General features: G+C 42.7%; 1 protein-coding gene and 1 long non-coding RNA gene across 6 annotated transcripts in view; both read right to left on the bottom strand.

Annotated features, from left to right (window-relative positions):
* LOC134034609 (transmembrane protein 241) overlaps positions 1–4,498 on the bottom strand; it is a 35,968-nt gene extending 31,470 nt beyond the window's left edge. Inside the window, exons 1-8 of one of the 5 annotated variants that reach the window (XM_062479047.1) lie at positions 4,308–4,434; positions 4,070–4,125; positions 3,866–3,912; positions 3,072–3,149; positions 1,353–1,434; positions 973–1,050; positions 847–869; positions 609–660 (exon numbers count right to left, since the gene is read on the bottom strand). In XM_062479047.1, the coding sequence (XP_062335031.1) occupies positions 609–660; positions 847–869; positions 973–1,050; positions 1,353–1,434; positions 3,072–3,130 (294 nt within the window). In that variant the 5' untranslated portion in view covers positions 3,131–3,149; positions 3,866–3,912; positions 4,070–4,125; positions 4,308–4,434. Of the gene's footprint in view, positions 1–608; positions 661–846; positions 870–972; positions 1,051–1,352; positions 1,435–3,071; positions 3,150–3,865; positions 3,913–4,069; positions 4,126–4,307 lie in introns of all 5 variants that reach the window. The other 4 variants (XM_062479045.1, XM_062479044.1, XM_062479046.1 and 1 more) reach the window with 4 other exon arrangements.
* An 11,697-nt stretch (positions 4,499–16,195) lies between these two features.
* LOC134034884 (uncharacterized) lies at positions 16,196–17,444 on the bottom strand. Its single transcript, XR_009932286.1, has 3 exons — positions 17,295–17,444; positions 16,428–16,478; positions 16,196–16,320 (listed from the first exon to the last, which is right to left on the bottom strand). It is a non-coding gene; the product is annotated as an uncharacterized LOC134034884 (long non-coding RNA).
* Between the last annotated feature and the right edge of the window lie 6,369 nt (positions 17,445–23,813).

Below are 23,813 nucleotides of genomic sequence, written 5' to 3'. Positions count from 1 at the left end.
TGCGTTGCTGAACGTGTCCATTTAACGAAAATGCACAAAAAACTCCCAATTATAATTTTAAGTCATCATATAAGGATGAGATCATGAGGACCTACTGTTCAACATGTTGCAGTAATACAATACAGTATTGTGTTAGTATATTGTGACCCATGTCGTGACATCCATGCCATACATACACTGTAATTAATTTATACTTTAAAGTTCACTTACACTTTTTTATGTTGAAAGTGTTACTGACCAATATTTTCTATAAGTATATACTCTAAAGGGCCCAATGACTGAGGAAACATGTTGAATCAACAATTTTAAACAGAAATGTAACAAACATGGGGGGAATTGAATTTCGATATTTTGTTGTTTGTGTTTCGCAATGTTGGAATCCTCCCGTATTACGATGAATTCTTAAGCACCACATGAAGCAATTAAATACATTTAAATTACTACATATTTCATAGTACATAGTATAAAAATACAAATAAATCTCCCAAATATTCAACCTAGAAATCGGCAAAAGGCAAAAATAGGAAGATTTTATCGTACTATATTTATACATCTTTACCATTTAGCGAAATTAGTGAAACATCAACAACGTGGAGTAATGCACAAACCTGGGGGTCATGAAGGGGCAGGCTGACAGCAGAGAGCAGCACCACACTCACACTAGACACCAAGTCAAATACAAAGCATTCAATGAATGATGCTAGCACTGCATCGTTGTACACTTGTTTGCCAATGATACGTACACCATGAAATAACAACCTTGTCATCAGTTAGCTCATGTTTATGTTACTGAGTTACCCATATCCCTGTTTTCATTCATTTTTGATTCAGGACAAAAGCACAAACCTTATAACCTTCATCCATGAAACCTGTATGTTAATTAAAATAAATTAATTACATGTGTAGAAAGTGTACAATTTCATGAGTTAGGCTACTTGTAAACATGAAGTTTGACAAAAATGTTGCACTCACATCTCTTTTAATCAATCTCTCCATAAAGACATGTACCACTTCAGAAGCATTATGAAGAGTGAAGAAGAAAGCAATGGGCTGTAATAGATAAGAGAAATTCAGATCCAGAGCCATTATGAAATAAATTAAAAATGAAAACAGCACTAAACCTATAAGCCTAACCTATAATTAGCTTGACAATATCTGACATCAAATATCCCTTCCATTCCCCACTATGGAACATGCAGAGATTCTTTGTTTATTCCATTCTACTTACTTGAGCCAAATATGAATATATATAAAAAATGTGTTTAAGTCAGGCAAGTTATCTGGCATATTCAACTTGGTTGCTTTCATATCAATCAAATGTAATATTTAAAATGAGAAAGTTAATGACTTACAAGGCGTGCTAAGGCTCTGGACCCAGCATATATGTTTCCTACAAACAGAAGTGAGCCCGGAAGCCAGGAGAGAGCTGCAGACCTGCAATTCACAATATCAGAGTAGAGTTGACAGAACTCTGTCATATTGTACAGATCAGGAGCTTCTCTTTGACCTCCATATTGAGTCATCTGCTTTGGTATCCAAAAATATGATTTTTTTTTGCAATTTTTGAGATGCCGCAAACACAGCTTAAAAAACGCTATCCAATTTGTCCACACAACTACTGGTCTCTACCTCACCTGCACCACCTGCTCACCATAGCAGAACTCTTCTTTCAGGGCAACGTTGTCTCTAATATCAAGCTGTTAAAAAGGAAGATGGGGAGCGCCCCCATAATAACACAACTACTCTCTCTAAGCCATACCATACTATAGGTACACATCGCTGCTCTCCCAGCATGTGCAACCCGCCCTCTCCAGAGGATTCAGAACGCAGCGGCCCGCCTGGTCTACAATCTATTCAGACGCTCCCATGTTACCCCGCTCCTCATCTCTCTCCACTGGCTACCTATCATGGCCCGTATCAGATTCAAGACCCTGGTATTGACCTTCCGAGCAGTGAACGGGACTGCACCCGTCTACATCAAGTCTCTCCTGCAGCCTTACACCCCAACCCGTCACCTACGGTCTTCTTCAGACAACCGCCTGGTGGTCCCACCGCTCAAGACCGCCCGGTCCCAACACAAGCTCTTCTCCTGTCTGGCCCCCCAGTGGTGGAATCAACTCCCCACCTCCATCAGAGACACTGACTGTCTCTCCACCTTCAAGAAAAGGCTCAAGACGCACTTGTTCCGGGAGTACAACGGTACTTAGGAATGGTTCGCTTGACCCGATGTTAGTTTCCTCAAGGATCACAATGACTCTTGCTTAGAGACTTGTTGCTCTTGTGGTTAGTGGTAACTGACTTAAATTTTTGTACTCGCTGTGATATATTGTTTTTATTATTGTTGCTTGCTTTTTCCACAGGTACACTTGCACTTATAGCAGTTCATGTTGTTTAATTGTAACTTGTTTAGCTACATGCTCTTATGGTTCTTCCCTTTGGCACTTATTTTGGTTGCTCACAATGTGTGCTTCGTGTTTTGGCTACTCGCAATGTTTTGTGGCTATCTCGTTGTTATGATCAGTGACCTATGCACTTTGTAAAGCTCTCTCTTGGAAGTCGCTTTGGATAAAAGCGTCTGCTAAATGAATAAATGTAAATGTAGGTAAATAACACAACTACTCTCTCTCTCAGCCATACCATACTGTAGGTAAATAACACAACTACTCTCTCTCAGTCATACTGTAGGTAAATAACAACTACTCTCTCTCAGCCAAACCATACATGGTAAATAACACAACCAGAAGGAAGTGTGCTTCATACATGGACGCTTCATACTGAGCAGAGTGTACATCGTTAGTTACTATTAGTTATTATGTCAAATGTATTGGAAGACGCATCTACGTCTTCTGACTAAGACCAATGTCATCACAACATAGATCAGAATGGACATTTCCATTAGAAACCAGTAAGCCATGATATGACAGCATACTTCCAGCTCTTTGATTAAGCACTTGATCTACGTCGTTGTCAGCTTTGTAAAGCAGTCTGGACAGACTTAAAAGGCAGCCGGATAAGGAACTTAGATAATGTATAAAGGGAGAATAATAAAAGGGAGGATAATAAAAGGATACCTTGAAAAACTGCTGATCTCCACCCATCCAAGCTTTCCTGACAGAAGCAGCAGAAGCATGCCAATTAATGTCTGCCATCTGAAAAAGACAGAACTAAGGAATTAATTTAAGGCTCTAGTTCTAAGTATTCCCTACCCATCTTTTCAACTGTTAGAAATCACAGCATTTCAAGTATGCTTTTGGTTAATTGGTACTTTGATTAAGAAAAATTACAAAATGTGATTACATTTATGATATAACAGGTGATGGGCAGCATCAACGACAATTCGTAGGTGCTCAAGAACATAATATATGCTCAAAATACAACCAAATTATTTGGTTTTCTAAAGTGAGAACACTTTTTCATGCAGTAAGGACAATCCCAAACACACTGTCATAAAAACAAGGACAATACACAATATTATGCCAACATGCATGATTGATGGATTTCAGAAACTAAACGGAAAATAGCCTCCTGAAAGGAATGCTCAGCTTATAGGTTGCAAACTTTACAAAAGTGAGAATACAAACCAATTGTCTCATTGTTCAAAAACAATTAATGGTTTGATTTACTGTTCATGGATAATTGTTACAGAACTTGCTTTTTGTCAATGTATTCACAATTGGAAAACAAGAAATTTACTTATGTGAGCCTACAGCCAAGAAGCAATTTTCCATAACATGGCATTAACATGTAGCCAACACAAGCTACTGGATGAATGTAGTGTTGTACATGACTTTCTCATTAACAAAATATGCTACATTAGGTAACACTTCTGGTGCCACATTGTTTATAACAAGATGGTCCTACTTACCCCTGAAACAGGGTTGGATAAGTGAATTTCAAAACAGACAGGACATACTGCAAAATAAACAACATAGTACGTCATCAAGAAGACTCGTCTATCGCTGCTTTCAAGTGCTCATCATCGGAAGCTTGTAAAACTTTGTGCTTTATGAACTTGAGAGCCAGCTAGACCGACTTGAATGTAGCATTTAAAGCTGCACTGAAACATTACCTGATAGCGAAGTATAAAGTTAGCAACTGAAACGCTTCATGAACCGCATTGGTCAGCTAAGAATCCCAGGAAATAAGTACCTCAAACTCGAGTTACACGGAAGAATCCTGAGATTACATATCACTCACGCTTATCAGCCTGCATTGTTTACTATAATGTTTAGAGCTACTATAAAATAGTTACATTTCAATGTTAATGTACGAGAGGCTGACGACTGCATCAGACCTAGCCTACTAACCTTATTTGTAAAATACGACAGCACGAAAAAAATGCTAAATGTTAGCCCAGTTACATGTTTTTTCCAATGCATTTGTCTTCCTTCCCTTTGTAGACTTGTTTACATTCTGTAAAGAACTCGTTGGTTTCTGTGGGCTTTTCTCATTTGATTCTCAGGGACACGTAGGTTTTCACGTCTCATACCCAGACCCCCACCCCTCGGCTTGATGCAACGGCCCCGGTGGATGTTGGTGGTATTGTATTTCCTACTTGTCCGGTCGTTCCAGTCAACATATCAAAATCTCCCCCAATCATTTTGATTCGATTCTCGAACCTGTCTCATACTACTAGCTTTTTCATAGAATAGTTTTTCCAGGTTTTTGCTAAATTTGAACCCAATCCAAAATGGGTAAACTAGCACCCCATTTATTTGCTTACGTCAAGAAAAGTTGCATGGGAATGTGCTTGCGGATACGATAGGGCACGAGCACAAAAGGGAACATTACGCCTGGGACACACTGCCTGCGATCGGCTGCGATCTGCTGCGACCATAGAGTTAATATAACTAGATGAAGCAACTTTTGTCTTCCAAGATGGCGTCCCCATTCATTTCTATGAAAAGTGCTCAGTGGCGCAGTGAGGCAAGCGAGAGCGCGAAAATGGACCGCGCCATCTTTCCACTTCCGACTCTTCCGGTCTAGCTTTAAACAGTGGCTGTTTATCAATCCGAAGAACGCTGAGAACGCAAGTACATTCTTTTGAAGAACGTTCTTGCAAGCGTCCTTGCGAGAATGGTCTCGCAAGTCCGCAAGGACTTCTGGGAAATCAGAAGCGTTCTCGCTGGTCAAGTCACCATCCGATGTATCCTCGATAAAAGGGGCGGATCAGGAACATTTCCGGGTATTTTTGGCGTTCTTGGTGATTTGTGTTCTTTGGATTGGAACTGTACTTGGGCAATGAAAGATGACGTCAAACGAGTTCGCAAGAACACAAGAACGGAAAAAAACGTGGATTTATAAACAGCCAGTGGCTCTTTTTTTCCCTAGCTCCGAGACCTCGTGCACGCTTGCAACTAGTTGTACACGTCATACTTTGCGACAGCCAGTAGCGAGCATAGTATATATGGAACGCCGACAGGGTCAAATGTACTCGTAATTTAAACGCGTATTTTTGATTGGACACCCGTTTAGGAAGTATGGAACGCCGACAGGGTCAAATGTACTCGTAATTTAAACGCGTATTTTTGATTGGACACCCGTTTAGGAAGCGCCTGCAGCTGTTTCATAAGCGGCTGCAGCCGTAAATGTGCAGGCGAAAGTTACACATGAATGTACGCGTTAGTTAACGCTTGCAGGCGTTAAATAAACGCCTGTATATTTACACGTGCAATTGCAGGCGTTAAATAAACGCCTGTATATTTACACATGCAATTGCAGGCATTAAATAAACACCTTTATATTTACACGTGCAATTGCAGGCGTTAAATAAACGCCTTTATATTTACACGTGCAATTGCAGGCGTTAAATAAACGCCTGTATATTTACACGTGCAATTGCAGGCGTTAAATAAACGCCACATGCAAATCACTGCCCACAATTTCCCTAGCTCCTGCAGTTATCTGGGCTAGTGTGATTTGATTCTTCCCTGTATTTTCAAGTACCAGCTCCTCCCCACTGTAGAAGCGGAAGATTTCAAAACAAGTTTAGCCCAGCACACAGAAGTTTGAAGGATGAGAAGATGGCAAGAAGGAACTTCATAAGACAGTGTAAGCAGACACTAAATGACTGCACTCAGCTTTTACTGTCGGATAACCCTGGACACGACGACCTTCAGTCCATGTTGACAAAGGTACAGTTTTTTCGAAATCATTATTTGTGACTTAATCGTAATCTTCACCGGCTAGCTAGGCTAACAGGGGTTTAACTTGGTCACTCGCTGTGCGGATAGCTTTTGTTTGTTTGTTTTTTAGCAATGGATTGCTACTGTGATACTTCTGCATTGCTAGCTAGCCAGTCACTGACTAGTCTAGACTGTTGGATAAAGACTAGCTATTTGCGTTTCGTTTTTATCCGTGAAAGCTGCCATGTTAAGGCTGGACAGTCCATATCCAACTATCTGTCCCCTAGTTATGTAGCTAGCTAAACGAGTTAGCCTCAACCCCCAACCATCTGCTATCCTCAGTAGTCAGTACAGTAGACTCCAGTGCTGCACATTCTTGACATTCATTTTTTGTTGTTACCTAAAGTCGATTAGTCTAGCTAGCTGGTATTTTGAGGCAAAACCACTGCTGAAGGCAAGCAAGCTCAACCTTCAACCTAGGCGACTATTTGTTCACGTTCTTATGAGATATTAAAGAATATATTGTGCTTATTAAAGTTATGCATTGTGCTTATTAAAGTTATGAACTTAGAAGTGTGCTCAGGCTTAAACATTGGGTCTCACACTGGGTGTGGGAAGCAGGCTGTTCTTTGTGTCTGTATCTCTTCATTTTCAGAAACAACCTTGAAACCGGGTGGAGACGGCACCCGAGCAGGTGGGACGCGTAGGCAAGAACAACTCCCTGATGCACGAGAGAACAAGCTCAACCCTTTTTTGATACATGTGTTTCAATTGCACTGTATAAATATATGCTGGGGAGGGACAGATAGCCAGTTGGACTTCGTGAACCAGCCCAAACTCTGTTGCGGGTAGGGAAACTTAGACAACCCCAGAGCTCTGTACTTGTTGATTTCCAACTGCTGCATTAAAGCTGATATTATCGGACCTCTGCGACTCCAGACCACTCTTTCTAGAACACAGATTTGTGTCATTGAATACCATCATTACATATTGGAATAGACACATAGAATAAGAATCCTTCACTACACCTCATGCCGGGCTTATACAGATGTGTGTATTGGCACTTTGAAAGGTTTGAATTATTATATCCACATATCAATGTATAGTTGTTCAATCCACTGCAACAATAGAACAAAGGAACACCAACAAAATGTGAATATCTTACAAACATTGAGCATCCCAGGCGATTCTGGGTTTTAAAACTGGGGGTGCAAAAACATGCTCAAAATTAATACTAGATCTTAAAATGTATAATTAACCATTAGAGTACAACAAACCATGATAGAACATACAACTCTGACATCACTTTAACGTGTTCTAAAAACATTTCTTCGTTTTTTTACATTAATTTGAAAATGTAATGTTTTCATCCCAACAGTAGGGGGGTAAAGGGTGGAGTGCAATCTCCGGGTCGGGGAGGAGATCTTGTCCCAAGCGGGGGAGTTCAAGTATCTCGGGGTCTTGTTCACGAGTGAGGGAAGGATGGAGCGTGAGATCGACAGGCGGATCGGTGTGGCGTCCGCAGTGATGCGGGCTCTGCATCGGTCCGTCGAAAGTCGAAAGGCGAAGCTCTCTATTTACAAGTCGATCTACGTTCCTACCCTCACCTATGGTCACGAACTGTGGGTAGTGACCGAAAGAACGAGATCGCGAATACAAGCGGCCGAAATGTGTTTTCTCCGCAGGGTGTCCGGGCTCTCCCTTACAGATAGGGTGAGAAGCTCGGTCATGGAATAATAATCCAAGATGGCGCCGATGAAGGCTGCCTCGGCCGTTGGGTGCGCTCTTTTCTGTCTTGTTTTGTCTGTTAATTCAGTGTTCTGCCAAGATTTCCGGGGTTCTCTAACAAGAGAAGTACTTCTAAACATCAGGACTACAACTCCTGTGTATTTCCCACTTTTCTGCTTCCAGCGGCAGAATTAGTAGGAATTATAGTCAAAGCCACCTTCGGCTTTGTCCTAGCAGCGAAGCGTCGTAGGAGAGGCAAACGAGCCGGTGCTCTGGTGCGACTCTGTCGGCGTGGGGCACGCACAGTGTTACCGGGGATATTTCTCTCCAACGTGCGTTCACTGAGCAACAAACTGGATGAACTTCAGCTACTGGTGTGGAAAAACAGAGACTTTCATTTTCCGTTTTGTGCTTTACGGAGACACGGCTGAGTGAACTGATCCCAGACTCTGCGCTACAGCTAGCAGGTTTCAAACTGCTGAGAGCGGATTGTGACCCTGTGCTCTCTGTTCTCCTGATCTGGAATAATTTTTTATTAACTGTAGATCTTTTTAGTCGCCACGAGAGTTTGCATCATTCATTCTGGTTGGCGTCTACATGCCTCCGCAGGCTAGCGTCAACGAGGCTCAACGTGTGCTCGCCAGCCAGATACTGAGTGTGGAGCATGAAAATCCGAATTCCTTTGTTATTGTGCTAGGCGACTTTAACCCTCGTGCTGCCTTCGGGTCACATGACCCAAAGGTTCATAACGAACCATCATTGTGTTTTACCCAATACAAAAACAAATAAAAATACTTTTCTTTTAACCTTCGCAATGTGGGGGGTCTGAGACAGCCCGACGGTTAAAAGAAAATGCTTCACTTTGTTTTTGTATGCGGTAAAGTTGTCGCAATACGACGGTGGGTCACAATGACTGATGGGTCAGAACGACCCGAGGAGAACACAAGGGTTAACAAAGGCAATCTCACTCAAGAACTCCCAAAATATAGACAATTCATCAAATGCCCTACCAGAGAAGGAAACACCTTGGGTCACTGCTACTCTACAATCAGCAAAGCATACCATGCGGTCCCCCTGATTCCTGCATACAGGCAGAAGCTAAAGCGCTGTAAGCCTGCTGTGAGGACATCAAAACAAGGGACCAGTGAAGCTATGGAGGATCTGTGGGCGTGCTTGGACTGCACTGACTGGTGATGCCTCACAGAGGCTGTGACATCATACATCCGCTTCTGTGAGGACTGCTGTATACCAACACGCACCAGGGTAAGCTACAACAACGTCAAACCCTGGTTTACAGTTAAACTCAGAAGGTTGAGGTCAGAGAAAGAGGCCGCGTTTAGGAGTGGGGACAAAGACGGTTTCAAGGAGTCAAAGAACAGGTTTAGCAAGGCGGTGAGGGAGGCTAAAAGACTGTACTCTGAGAGACTAAAACACCAATTCTCTGCAAACGACTCTGCTCCTGTCTGGAGAGGGCTCAGGCAGATTACCAACTACAAGCCCAGAGCCCCCCACTCCACTAACGACTCCCGCCTGGCCAACGACCTGAATGAGTTCTACTGCAGATTTGAAAGACAATTGGACAGTCCTAAACTACCCCTTCCCACCCAGGAGGCCTCCCACCTCCCCCCCTCTACAGTGACGACTCTCTCCATTCAGGAGGGTGAAGTTAACAGACTTTTCAAGAGGCAGAATCACCGCAAAGCAGCTGGGCCGGACTCTGTCTCTCCAGCCACCCTCAAGCACTGCGCTGACCAGCTGTCTCCGGTGTTTACCTACATCTTTAACACTTCCCTTGAGACATGCCATGTGCCAGCCTGTCTCAAGTCCTCCACCATCATCCCTGTGCCCAAAAAGCCAAGGCCAACAGGACATAATGACTACAGACCCGTCGTCCTGACCTCTGTGGTAATGAAGTCTTTCGAGCGCCTGGTGCTGGCACACCTTAACCCTTGTGCTGCCTTCGGGTCACATGACCCAAAGGTTCACAACGAACCATTGTTGTGTTTACCCAATTTTACCCAATACAAAAACAAATAAAAAGCATTTTCTTTTAACCTTCGCAATGTGGGCTGTCTGAGACAGCCCGACAGTTAAACGCAAATTCTTCACTTTGTTTTTGTAAAGTAAGCAAACACGCTTGATCGGCCATGACTGACATCAACGCAGCAAACCACGAGAAGCTGGAATGTCCGACTTTGCAGAGCCGTTTTCAACTCCTCCCCGACTGCAAGCGGCTACTCTCGCCTGTCGTTTAATGCAGCCGCAGTCCATGTCGAACGCACCTAATGACTGATGGGTCAGAATGACCCGAAGAGAACACAAGTGTTAACCAACAGTTTTACAGCCTGTTCACTGACAACACCTGCTCAGAACAAGTAGTTCATAGATGTAGCCAGTGTGTATCTGTGAAACTCACTCCTCAGGTATGTAACAGGCCACCTGCATCAACGGATTGCCAGCTTTTCGTTGGTAGTGGTTGCGGTGAGGATGTCAGAGGTGGCAGGTTCGAACCCAGTGCGGGACGAACATAGGCCCGATATTTCTGACGGAGCTTGCAATACTTCGTCTGTTATATTTATTGGCCTAGTCTTATTTTCGTTATCACACGATGACTGACATATTGTCACATTATAAACATCTCTTTCCAAATAGGCATAATAATTTTATTAGCACTAAATACATTTAAGTGTTTTGCATAGTCGATGTTATAGGTCACTTTTAAAATAATGTCATATTTTATAATTATATCTTGGCCATGGATGCATTAATCATTGCTGCCTTTCAAAGATGTCATGTAAAAAGCAATTAATTAATAAATTTATTTTTTTGGACCCCCTGACGACGACGACGACGGGGGGGGGGATGTCACTCTTGACTGTTTTGAATGTCTTCAAAACTTGAGAGCCCTGATGACGAGTGTTGCTTACTATTACTATCTTATTGTTAATGCCATCGTTGTGGTGTGAACTGACATAAAGTTCTAAGAATATATATATTCGTTAACGACCATAACAATATTGTGGTTATCAGACATGATTTAGGCCTAAATTCTAACAGCCGCCTATGCAGTGACCATTTCACGGCAGATAATTTTAACATGGACAAGAGACAAACGGGGTTCAGGGATACAGGGCTTCTCTTGCAGCGCGGAGCCGTACCGAGCATCGCCCTCCCGGCCGTTCCTCCTCCGGTCGCACCTGGACCATCCACCGCCGCCAGCAGTTAATCGCTCAGTTCTGTGTGCTTGTTATAATTATACTAGATAACTTTTCCAGAGGTATCTCTGCTATGAGTTAGTGCAAACCGCTAACTTGATATTAGGCTACTCGGCGTAGAATGATGGTATTTTGGTGAAATGGTAGCTAATGTGCTAGTAGTAGTTGGGGAGCTCAAATGGACACCAGAGACAGCAGACAGATGTCTCTCTGTCCATTTTTACTCCTGTGTTACAGCTCAGGGGAACATTTCATTTATATGTATCTGTATGTTTCACTCATTGAACAAATAAATTCAAATTCTATACTGTTTTGTTTGGCTTGACGTAGCGTCCATTATCTGGGTCGTAGGTAGGCAGCGAGGGGCGGAGCTTCAGCTCCTTCAGACGACACGCCCCCCCAGTCTCAAGCAGAGAAGAGTGCTGATTTTCTCACGATTTCAAAGCCTAATTTAACATACTTGTCTGTGTTTTTTTTCATTTGAATGTGGATGGGTTGTTAATAACACATTCTTCTGTGGTGTGGTGAACTTAAAACTTGTTTTCAATTCCACTTTACAGGATCTTTAAGCACTTTGAGTGCCGCTAAGGTAGAAAACGCGCTATATAAATGCAGTCCATTTACCATTCATTCTCTTGTACATTTCCCTAGTTAAACAGACAGAATCTGCGTTCTCTTGTATATTTTCCTATTGTTGATCAAATAGCCTAACAATTTGCCGAATATCCTGGTTAGTTATTCACTCACTCTGAAAACTTAAAAACAGTAAAGGAGAGGCGTGGTAAAACATAATTTAACCCTTGTGTTATCTTCGGGTCATTCTGACCCATCAGTCATTGTGACCCACCGTCGTATTGCGACAGATTTACCGCATACAAAGACAAAGTGAAGCATTTTCTTTTAACCGTTGGGCTGTCTCAGACCCCCCACATTGCAAAGGTTAAAAGAAAATTATTTTAATTTATTTTTGTATTGGGTAAAATTGGGTAAACACAACGATGGTTCGTTATGAACCTTTGGGTCATGTGACCCGAAGGCAGCACGAGGGTTAAGAGAGGGATATTTTGGTTTGAATCTTTTCAAACTCAAGCTAAAATTGCTTGGTTCACAAAATTGTGTAATGTGTATTTCTATATATTGACTTCTCTTTTTTTAATGGAAATTCAATGTAATGCCTATGGATTTCTTTACCACATTTTACCACTTTTAGATCATATTATTGTAGGTCCTGCGACCGCCAAACCCAACTCTAACCCTGAAACCCAACTCTAACCCTGAAACCTAATCCTAACCCTCAAACCTAGTGCTAACCCTCTATCCAAACCCTAAATCAGGGGTCAAGAGCCATATTGGACCAAAAAAAACAAATCTGTTTAATAAATAAGCCTTATAATGAAGGCAACACATGCTGTATAAGTGTCAATAGACTAAGGCTGTAAGCGCGCAATGTGGCTGCAGAAAACCGGGAAAGGATAGCCTTTATAATGGCTAGAGAAGTACCCGGATTATACAAATAGTTCGATTTAAAAAGACCAAAAAGGTCGAGAAGGACAGCCTTTAACCCTTGTGTTATCTTCGGGTCATTCTGACCCATCAGTCATTGTGACCCACCGTCGTATTGCGACAAATTTACCTCATACAAAAACAAAGTGAAGCATTTTCTTTTAACTGTCGGGCTGTCTCAGACCCCCCACATTGGAATGGTTAAAAGAAAATTATTTTTATTTGTTTTTGTATTGGGTAAAATTGGGTAAACACAACAATGGTTCGTTATGAACCTTTGGGTCATGTGACCCGAAGGCAGCACGAGGGTTAAGAGAAAAGTTGATTCCCCATTGATCTGTCACATCAGAATTTTGATTCGGGTTACGAAAGTCTTGAAATTTGAGTGAGAATGTCGCCCGGTAGACCGCATCTTATGCGGCAGCTATGTCTTCACGTCATGTCACAAAGTTCATAATTTTGCAGTCAATTATACACCTTAAAAGTCAAGCAGGGCAGCTTTAAAGAGATTCTGCTTTTAGCCAGCTGGTCCGATTATTTTTGTGATTTGTGTAAAACCGGCAATCTGAGTGAGACTGCGTCCCCGTTACACTGTTTTGACGTTGTTAGCCTCAGTCAGACTCGGGTCGCTCACTGGCAGTGTGCACAATGTTGTATTTCACTCCATTCTACACTTTAAACGTCAGGGAGGACTGCCTTTTGTAGATACAAGCCTGCTGAAGACAGCCAGAATCTCGGATTTCTTTAACCAAGCCTGTTTCATTCATCATTTGCCTGAGAAAGCGACCTTTGTTAGCCAGTCTAGTTTTGCCCGAGCCAGTCTAGTTTTGCCCGTTCACTCCATTTCACAGTAAAAACGTCAGGGAGGACTGCCTTTTGTAGATACGAGCCTGCTGAAGATAGCCAACATCTCGGATTTCTTTAACCGAGCCTGTTTCATTCGTCATTTACCTGAGAAAGTGACCTCCGTTACCCAGCTAACACAGTTACGTTGCCCTTACGTTGCCGCAACGTCACTCGATGACCAAACATACGTTGCCGCAACGTCTTTGGCGACGTTGCGGGACCGTGCATCTGTGGGACGCCAGAACGTAACCGCAACGTAATCTTGTGACGTTGCCAGTCCGTAACCGCGACGTCGTGGCAATGTTATTTTTCCGACGTTGCCAGTCTGTAACCGCGACCTCCTAGCAACGTCATTTTCCGACGTTGCCAGTCCGTAACCGCGACCTCCTAGCAACTATGGCAAGCCTTTTTAACATTTAACAGCTAGACTGGATATGTGTTGCAGATATCTGTAATTCAGTTTTGCCTAGTCAAAAAGAACATTTCAGATATCCGCAATTACATTCTTCCTATCCATAATTGTCATTTCAGATATCCACAAAGACATTCTTCCTAGGACAAATGATGTCACTTTTGACATTCATTTGTATGGGGTTTATCATTACAGATATCTACAATTCAGTTGCGGATATCCACTATGTGAATTACGGATATCCGCAACTGAATTGTAGATATCTGTAATTCCAGTTTGAGATATCTACAATTTGATTCTGACTAGTCATAACTCCAGTTCAAGATATCTTTAATTCACCTCAATTCAAGATATCTACATGTTCATTTTGAGATATCTTAAATTAAGTTTTGACTAGGCGAAATTACGTTGTAGATATCTGTAACTGGAATTATGACTAGTCAAAATGACGTTGTAGATATCTTTAACTGCAGTTAGGGATAGTCATAATTTAATTGTAGATATCTATTATCAAGTTATAGATATCTTGAAATTAATTTTGATTAGAGATATCTGAAATTTGAGATATCTGTAACTTTCATTCTGCCTAGTCAAAATGTAATTACAGATATCTTGAATTAGAGTTTTGACTAGGCGAAATGACGTTGCAGATATCTGTATGTGTATGCAAATCATTGTTAGGCCCGCATCCCACTTTAGGCGGAGCACCTGTTAACTTTTAATTAGGGTTAGGGTTAGGTGGTCATGCCATTTTCTGGTGGTTTTTTCGATTACAGCCAACGCCATGACTGCTCGTTTATCCATTCACTTTGATTATGGCGGGGAGGGGGAATTACGTATTTATGGATATCTAAAATAGAGCAACGTCATGCACAATAATTTGCACTAGTCATAATGACGTTTGAGATATCTTTAACTTTCATTCTGTCTAGTCAAAACTGAATTACAGATATCCGCAATTGTCATTTAAGATGTGTGACGAGTTGAATGTCGTTTCCAATGACGTCATTGCAGATATCTGTAATTCAGTTTTGCCTAGTCAAAACTGAATTACAGATATCTCTAACTGTAGTTTCGACTAGTCACAATTACGTTACAGATATCTTGAATGACAATTCCAACTATCCAAAATGTAATTACGACTAGTCAGAAAGACGTTGTTGATATCTACAATGTTAATTCCGGATAGTCAAACTTAGCTTTTAAATGTTAAAAAGGCTTGCCATAAGCAACGTCATTTTCCGACGTTGCCAGTCTGTAACCGCGACCTCCTAGCAACGTCATTTTCCGACGTTGCCAGTCTGTAACCGCGACCTCCTAGCAACGTCATTTTCCGACGTTGCCAGTCCGTAACCGCGACCTCCTAGCAACGTAATTTTGTGACGTTGCCAGTCCGTAACTGCAACGTTAACTAAGTAACCTATATTTCTCAATTCTACTGCTTATATTGGGGCGGTTCATATGCAGACCTCATTTGCCCAAAATGCTACTTGTTCTTGTATAATAGGCTACATGGTAGCCAACTTTAGGAGGTTTGTGTGATGTGTAGCCTAACTCCAGCTAATCATAAACAAGGCAGCATTTCCATGTAACATTGTCATTTTATTTCAAACAAAGTGCCAAACAGTGAATTAAAATCTTCTGCCAGTCCCCGCTACAGGTCCTGTCTGTTGGCCCTGACAATGAAGCACAAAATAAGTTAGTGTTCTATCAACATAATTGCACGTGTAAAAAGGCGCTATACAAGTCATAAAAAAATCACATCTAAAATAATATACATCATCAAAAAAACGTGATTCTAGATTTGTGTCACATAGCCATGTGAAAGGTTGGATATGGAAGCTGCAATCATGATTCATTCACCTGGCTTGTTTTGAACGGGCTGCCGGGTTGTGTTTGAGTGTCTCCTCTATGAGGAGCTCCACAGCTTTCTCTCCCAGTCCCGTCTTCCACTTCATCACAGCGTCTGGAATTAGAAGTCATGAACTTATTGTCAGCACCAATGTGAACGTTGAACGCTGCGTGTAAGCCATAGTTCATGGCATCTCCAAACACTTACCACTCTCTTTCGCAACTCCAGCACCTTAAGGCGCTCCTCAAGGTCTTGGAGTTCAGCCTGTGTTTGGGCCACCTGTAGGTCCATCACTGGCACCTCTTCAGTGTGTCTGCCCTGTAGTCGCCTGAATAGGAGAGCCTCTCGCTGGTTCTCCTCCAATGTCTCCATCTTCCGGAGCATAACCTGTAATGTGTCTATCATTAAAGACAAGTAAAACAAGTTTACAAGAGTTAGCATGATTGGCATACACTGTGGTTCTTCTACATTAGCTGTAACATTTATGTAAATAACAAATGTTACCTTGAATGGTTGTATACAAAGCATATATTTTTTTGAGTGTCTTATATTTGCACTTGCCTGGCTGCCAGCTGTTTTCCTGGGCCCCCAATTGGTTCACCTCCACCAGACCAGAGTTGACATCTAGGGGTATGGAATCTGGTGATGCAAAAGTTTTAAGTCATGCTTTTGCTTCAAAACATAGCCTTTAGGTTGCCATGGCTCATACAATTGTCACTGTTTTAAACGGTCATTCATTACTTTACCATCATTTCCCAGGGACACAGTGCTAGGCCGTGTGACGGTGGTAGGATAATCTGTACAGAAATGAAAATGGAATGTAGTTTATGTACATAGTTATAGCATATTGATATAAAAGGAGTAGCATTGCACATATGTGATCGTTCGAAAGCACGGCCCCACATCGTAGCGTCGCACATGTGTGATTCTGAACATTCCAACCGACTGTTTTCCGATAGACAAAAACTACATGACAAACGCTATAGTATGGCTTCAAAATTTACAATTAGTAGGCTAACAAGTAACACTAGCAGGTAGTAGCATTGCTACGAGTATTATGCTAGGTTGCTAGGTAACGGAAGCTAATTAAAGCAACCTAGCTGCCGTTTTGGAAAAATAACTGGTGGAAGCGTCGGAAATATTTAAAACTCACGCATCTAAAAGGTTAAAACGAATAAACTTATCCAAAAAAAGATGTCATGTACAAATTGGAAAAATTAGTGACATGATACTTTTATAGACGCCATTGCTGTGATTAAAACGTGATCAGCCACGCTAGCTCCACAGTCTTTGAAAATTCCGGGCTAAATAAACTATTTTGGGACAAGGTTTTTTAACAGTTCTGAACGTTTATTTTCACTGATTCTTTTGTGGGTGATTTGTGAGAAGCTAAACTTTGAAAACATGTAGGCCTATGCATTTTCAGTATTTCAACATAACTTTCTGGGGGGTTTAACCTCTACTGTAATGTAGCTATCGAAATCCTAACGTAAACAATGTGAATCTGATAGCACATAAACAGGCTAAATGGCCTACATTTCAAACATATACGTATAAGTATGCCCCATCAAATTTCTTAAAATATGTTTATATATTTCTGTAAAGAAACTCACCTTTGAAGTAGCTAATTTCCAGTTGAAATCCAATGCGTACAAGACGGTGTTGAACCCCTGCAAAATCTCTTCTGAAACCCCAATTTGAGCGATGCGTTGAAATGGGCATGCGCAAAGTTGTTGCTCAGGGGCAGACTGAGGGGCAGGTTTGCTAAGGAAGAATTGTAATATTCTGTGATGACTTGTCTTTGGAAATGAAACTCTTAAGAGTCGCTTACCTTTTGGTCACATTTAACAATTTTGTATCACACAAATTATTGGAGCACAAATTTGCATTGTGTGTCATACAGCTTTGGTGTGCTATACAAAGAATGTTTGCTTAATCATGTTACACATCACACATTGATTGCTTTTGTACATGTTTATAGTAAAGAATGAAAGACTAAATTATATTCCAGATTCAGTCTTATTTATTAAAGCTATGTTTCTGCATATGAGAAAATTGATGACCAATCACATGCTGGGGCTGAGCTGCACATGAATTACATGCATTGTCTACATTTATACGTGCTGGGTGCAACATTTAATATTGTGTGTGATTGAAATTCATGTAGACTATGGGTACATTGCAAAAGTGTCAGAACTGAGAGCAGTCCAGTGTGATCTCTCCATCTCTGGATAAACCACTATATGCACTCGAGATCCGTTGTCCTGCGACCAAAGAGCGACTTAGCCGCAACTTAACCCATGGTACCAAAATTAATGTATCCAGCCGACCAAGGTACAACGTCTCGGCAACGTTGTCCACGGGACCAAAAAATAACGTAACCAGCCGACCAAGGTAGGACGTCGCGGCAACGTTGTCCACGGGTCTAAAAATAAGGTAATTAGCCGACCAATGTACAACGTCGCGGCAACGTTGTCCATGGGACCAAAAAATAACGTAACCAGCCGACCAAGGTACGACGTCGCGGCAACGTTGTCCAGGGGACCAACAAATAACGTAACCAGCCGACCAAGGTACGACGTCGCGGCAACGTTGCCCACGGGTCTAAAAATAACGTAACCAGCCGACCAAGGTACAACGTCGCGGCAACGTTGTCCATGGGACCAAAAAATAACGTAACCAGCCGACCAAGGTACGACGTCGCGGCAACGTTGTCCAGGGGACCAACAAATAACGTAACCAGCCGACCAAGGTACGACGTCGCGGCAACGTTGTCCAGGGGACCAAAAAATAACGTAACCAGCCGACCAAGGTACGACGTCGCGGCAACGTTGTCCAGGGGACCAAAAAATAACGTAACCAGCCGACCAAGGTACGACGTTGCGGCAACGTTGTCCAGGGGACCAACAAATAACGTAACCAGCCGACCAAGGTACGACGTCGCGGCAACGTTGCCCACGGGTCTAAAAATAACGTAACCAGCCGACCAAGGTACAACGTCGTGGCAACGTTGTCCATGGGACCAACTGGCAACATTCCCTTTATAACGTAGCTACGACGTTGCCACGACGTTGCCAGAAGGTAACGTCGCGGGTTACCAACTGAGCACTTACTGGCAACGTTGCCGCAACGTCATGTGTTAGCTGGGTAGCCAGGCTAGTTTTGCCCTATCACATCGTTAGGCTATTTATAGGAATCGGGGGTCAAGTGACTTTTGTGCATGGACAAATGAAACGTAAATGTATTTGTCCAAAGGACAGGTGCCTCAAAAAGTTAATGTCAAGCTCTGAAATCCAGTGGCCAGAGATATATGATGACCTGATCGACACTGCAAGTGTATACCTGGGAGAAGTCCTTCCTTTGCAGCCGACATGCGCAGTTGAGCATGCTTGATAGTGGTGTGACGTAGGGTGATAATTGGTCTATATTACTATCAAAATGATAAGTAGGCTACAAATACATAATGAGCATTCATGCAATCGCACTTTTTCTCTCACTCCCAACTGGGTACTCGGCTGCAAATGTAGCATGCCTTCCCTGGAAATGTCTTTCCACGTTACTCTTTTTGTTATTTGACAACTTCTCATTACAAAGCAAACATGCAGGCAATCCTTCCGCATTGGCAATGAAAGCAAATGATTCGGTCCAAGAACTGTTGAATCCTCTGTTCTCCTCAGCTATCTTTCTCTTTTTCCCTTTGGGATCCATGGCCCATGACACACCCGCCGGTTTGTTTGCAACAGCCACCTGTGGCACTACGCCGAGCTTAAAGAAACGTGTGTCGCAGGCTATGACGTAAATCTTCGTTGACAGAAATGTTGAAATAAAATATTTATTATACACATACACATTTTGCTGTAAAAATGTGTATAATAAATATTTTTTCAACATTTCTGTTTTAATAATTAAAACAAAAAATATGTTCACACCATCCTTTTCCATTTTCATATTTTTGAAAAAGCTCCAGGGAGCCGCTAAAAAGCCGCATGCGGCTCTAGAGCCGCGGGTTGCCGACCCCTGCCCTAAATGTATCACTACCTACTAGTATGTGCAGTGTCTTATGCAGCCTGCAGATGGCAGACCTACCCAAAGAAAACAACCAGACTAGTTTTGCACTTTACCAGTTATCACAGGGCTTTGAAACAGGCAACTATCATTGACAGATTTGTACAAAATGTGTGAATATGACTGAATATGTATTTTGCACAATTGGGTAGGGCTGGTCTGCCCAAAAGTGCACTGCCTAACAATGTCCACTATACAGTGGCCTATCTAAGGCAATGTACTGTATAAATGACCTCTATCCAGCACAGCTGAGAGTTGAGACGTGTCCTCTACTTCAGAACACACACAATAGAGAAAGGCACTCCAGGTGTGATGAGAGGCTGAAAGGAAAGCTCTTCGTACTGGCAGCCATCAGTGCAGACCAGAGCTCAGGAGGATGGTAGAGGGGAAATGGATTTAGAGACGTCCTTTAAGTGACTGCTGGCTCTCTAAAAGAGGGTTAGGGTTAAGCCCCAGCTGATGACCAGCACTTTGCTGACGGAGCCCCTTGGATGACGGGCTGTGTAGTGGGGTAGACTCTGCACCGTGTGTGTGTATGTAGGGGGTAGTCTCTGTTTTGTTTGTGTATGTGGAGGTAAGCTCTGCATTATGTGTGTGGATGGATCTGGGTCTGTAGGTTGTGGGAGCATGTCAATCTAGGGACAGACCTTGAGGATAGTGAGAATGGATGGTAGAGGTTGAGGGAGGCTAGCAGATCAGGCAGCACTTGAAATCTAATGAGCTACAGTGATCAGTGACCTGAATGCCTTTGAGGCGGGGTGCAGCACCTCAAGCACTTCACTGTGTTTGGCATCCACAGCCAGTCTACATGGACAAGCTTGGAGTGTTTACAAAACAGAAGGCCATAAAGGTGACTATACCAGACTCATGAGAGCACACCACACACCTACCATTATGTTGTAGACTTTTTAATGCTGATTGCCTTGAAAAGGAAATCTAAAAGGGTCAGTGGTCAAGAGATCCCCGGTTCAAATCCCTCCTGTATGTCGCTTTAGTTGATAGTGTTAAATTAATATGTTGATGTGATGATTATGGTTGCTGTCAGCAGTAGCCTGTCAAGCAGCAGGTGTAGTTGTTGATAAGGTAGCCTATGAAGCAGGTATGGTTCTAGAGAATGTTGTCTGTCAGGCAGGTATGGTTCGAGAGAAGGTTCTCAGGCAGGCAGGTGTGGTAGTAGAGAAGGTAGCCTGTCAGGCAGCAGGTGTAGTTGTAGAGAAGGTAGATTGTCAGGCAGGTATGGTAGTATAGAAGGTAGCCTGACAGGCAGGCGTGGTAGTATGGAAGGTAGCCTGACAGGCAGGTATGGTAGGAGAGAAGCTGGCCTGTCAGGCAGCAGGTATGCTAGAGACTCTATGGGGTGAATGTCAGTAGCCAGGTGTTCTGGAAGCTTCTCAGATGTGTGTGTTTATACTGAGGCTCAAATTACAAAAACCTGACCTGTGCTCAGAGGCTGCTGCTCTGCTGTAATCAGCACAGTTGTCAGTGAATACTTTCCCTCCTGCCTCATGTTTGTAGGGACATCTCTGCTTGTTGTCCTTTTTTCCCCCTCATTACCTCTGGGTTTTAAACACACTGCAGGGCATGAAGGAGGACGAGGGGGAGGAACAGGAGGAGGAGATGTCAGGGTCAGGGTTAGAAGAAGACAGAAGGAACAGACAGAACAAGGTGAGGATTTGGGGAAGACTACTGTCTGGAGGACAAACAAGAGCTAGAACTTGGTTCCGTCTGGAGGACAAACAAGTACTTGAACCTGGTTCTGTCTTGAGTATAGACAAATAGTAGAACCTGGTTCTATCTGGAGGACAAACAAGTTCTAGAACCTGGTTTTGTCTGAAGGACAGACAAGTACTAAAACCTGGTTCTGTCTTGAGTATAGACAAATAGTAGAACCTGGTTCTATCTGGAGTGCAGACAAGTACTAGAACCTGGTTCTGTCTTAGAAGATGCTGATCCTGGTTCTGTGCTCTGATCCTCTTTCATCTTCCTGACAAACAAGCATCCCGGGCAGAGCTGAGTCCATCCATGTGTTATCACATAGGGGAGACAACAACATCATCAAAGACTGAGGAGGCCAATCTGACCCCGCATCTCTGGGATGAGCTATCTAGGGACCTGCAGTAAAACACACAGACTACTGTGATCTACGTCTGAAAAACATCTCCCTGATACATTACAGAGCAAACAACATATCAAAGCCAAATTCACAGAAGTGCAATTTGTTATCTGATTATTTGTATAGTCAATTATGGTTATGAAAAAAATACATTTTATCAAGTTAATGTGAGATTGGGGGGTTTGAGAGACTGACATCAGGTGTACTCTGTTGCACTGGCTTTTAGTGGGATGAGTTCCCCACTACAGGAGGGCCTTGCTAACCCTCTGAACTTACTAATGGACACGGATGTTCACCCCCCCCCTTACTCTTTTTCTCTATCCCTCCTCATTCTCCTCAACACACACACACACACACACACACATCCCAGGCAGTCAGAGAAGATCCATTACAAAACAAGGGGATTGTTTGGCTGGTTGTTATCTTCTGCTCTCAGTGTTGATGAAAGGTGTCAGGACTTAATCACTACATCTCTGTTTTTTCACACACAAATTATTTCCTTCTCTTCACATATAAATAAATCACCATATCGGCTGAAATCCGATCACTTTCCAAACAGTCCTGAGAGAAGCGCAGAGAAGCATGGAGAGCCCTCTGGCCTGCCTGGGCCTCAGATGTGGCTCCGCACTAATGGCTGTTTTCATTTTAATGCCACTTGGAGATGATCAAAAACCTAGGAAGCACTGAGAGAGAGAAAACAGAGGCAAGGCAAAGACATTGAGAGACAGGACGTGGAGAAAAACAGGGAAGAAAAAGATGAATCATATGAGCCACAGTATAATGGAATTCATGGTACAAGGCAGCTGGCAGATTGCTTATCAGGACGATGCACAATATCCTGACTAGGATCTGGGAGGTGGTGTCTTAACCAGCAGCTTCATGCTTCTTTAAGAAGACAGTACATTTTTGGCTCTTGCTTCCTGCTCAGATAAGGATTCTCACGGAAAGGTGTCCTCCTCAACTTTTTTTTCTTCTTTTTTTTCTCTGCATCAGATGTCTCAGAATTAGCCTGCAATTTAGCCCAAGTGCTAATCCTAGAGCTAAACCCCCAACCTAAATCAATGCATATCTCTCTTTAACATGGTTGGGTAATAGTAAATATATTTTAGAATTACTTTGTCTACTGACCTTCAGATCCAACCTGTCTTCAATCATTTTTTTTAGACTGAAACTATGGTTAGAGCTAGGGCTAAGGTGTCAGGCAGGAGTAGTGTTAGGGCCATGGCCAGGGTTCAGGTTAGGGATTTTATCATGTTATTTGGTAATGTTAGTGTGTAATTTTTTACTTAGCATATAGCACAGTTGCTAATCACAAAACAAACACAGTCCAACATTAAGCTGCAAAAAAATATTTTGAATGTATGGAATCTCATACACTTATAGTGTTCTTACATTTACATTTAGCAGACGCTCTTATCCAGAGCGACTTACAGTAAGTACAGGGACATTCCCCCGAGGCAAGTAGGGTGAATTGCCTTGCCCAAGGACACAACGTCATTAGACAAGGCCGGGAATCGAACTGGCAACCTTCAGATTACTAGCCCAACTCCCTAACCGCTCAACCACATGACTCCCTATATCCCTATTACTCTGTTCTTAAAGCAGTAACAACTGTCTGTCTCTTACAACACACCCACAAATAAGTTGTAAATCCCTGATGAAGCCAGAGTTCAGAACTGCCGTGGTTATTCCACTAGAGGCACCTGAGAGGGCCCAGGCATGACCAGGGTTTGACCTGCAGTGGTATGTTGCTCACAGGATGGACCAGGCACCACACCATTTACTCTAGTTTATTCAGCAGGCAGAAGCTTGTGATGCTGAACGTACAGGTTAAACCTGTTGACAGTCCTTTATCTACTGGTCAGCCGGAACAACTGCCAGTTGACGCTCAGCACAAACAAACTGCACGTAGGCACCTAGCACACTAATTGGACAGCAGCCAAGATGGATGAGA

This window comes from Osmerus eperlanus, chromosome 15, assembly GCF_963692335.1.
Source record: "Osmerus eperlanus chromosome 15, fOsmEpe2.1, whole genome shotgun sequence".
NCBI classification, from domain to species: Eukaryota; Metazoa; Chordata; class Actinopteri; order Osmeriformes; family Osmeridae; genus Osmerus; species Osmerus eperlanus.
This window is presented reverse-complemented; position numbering and strand designations above follow the sequence as displayed.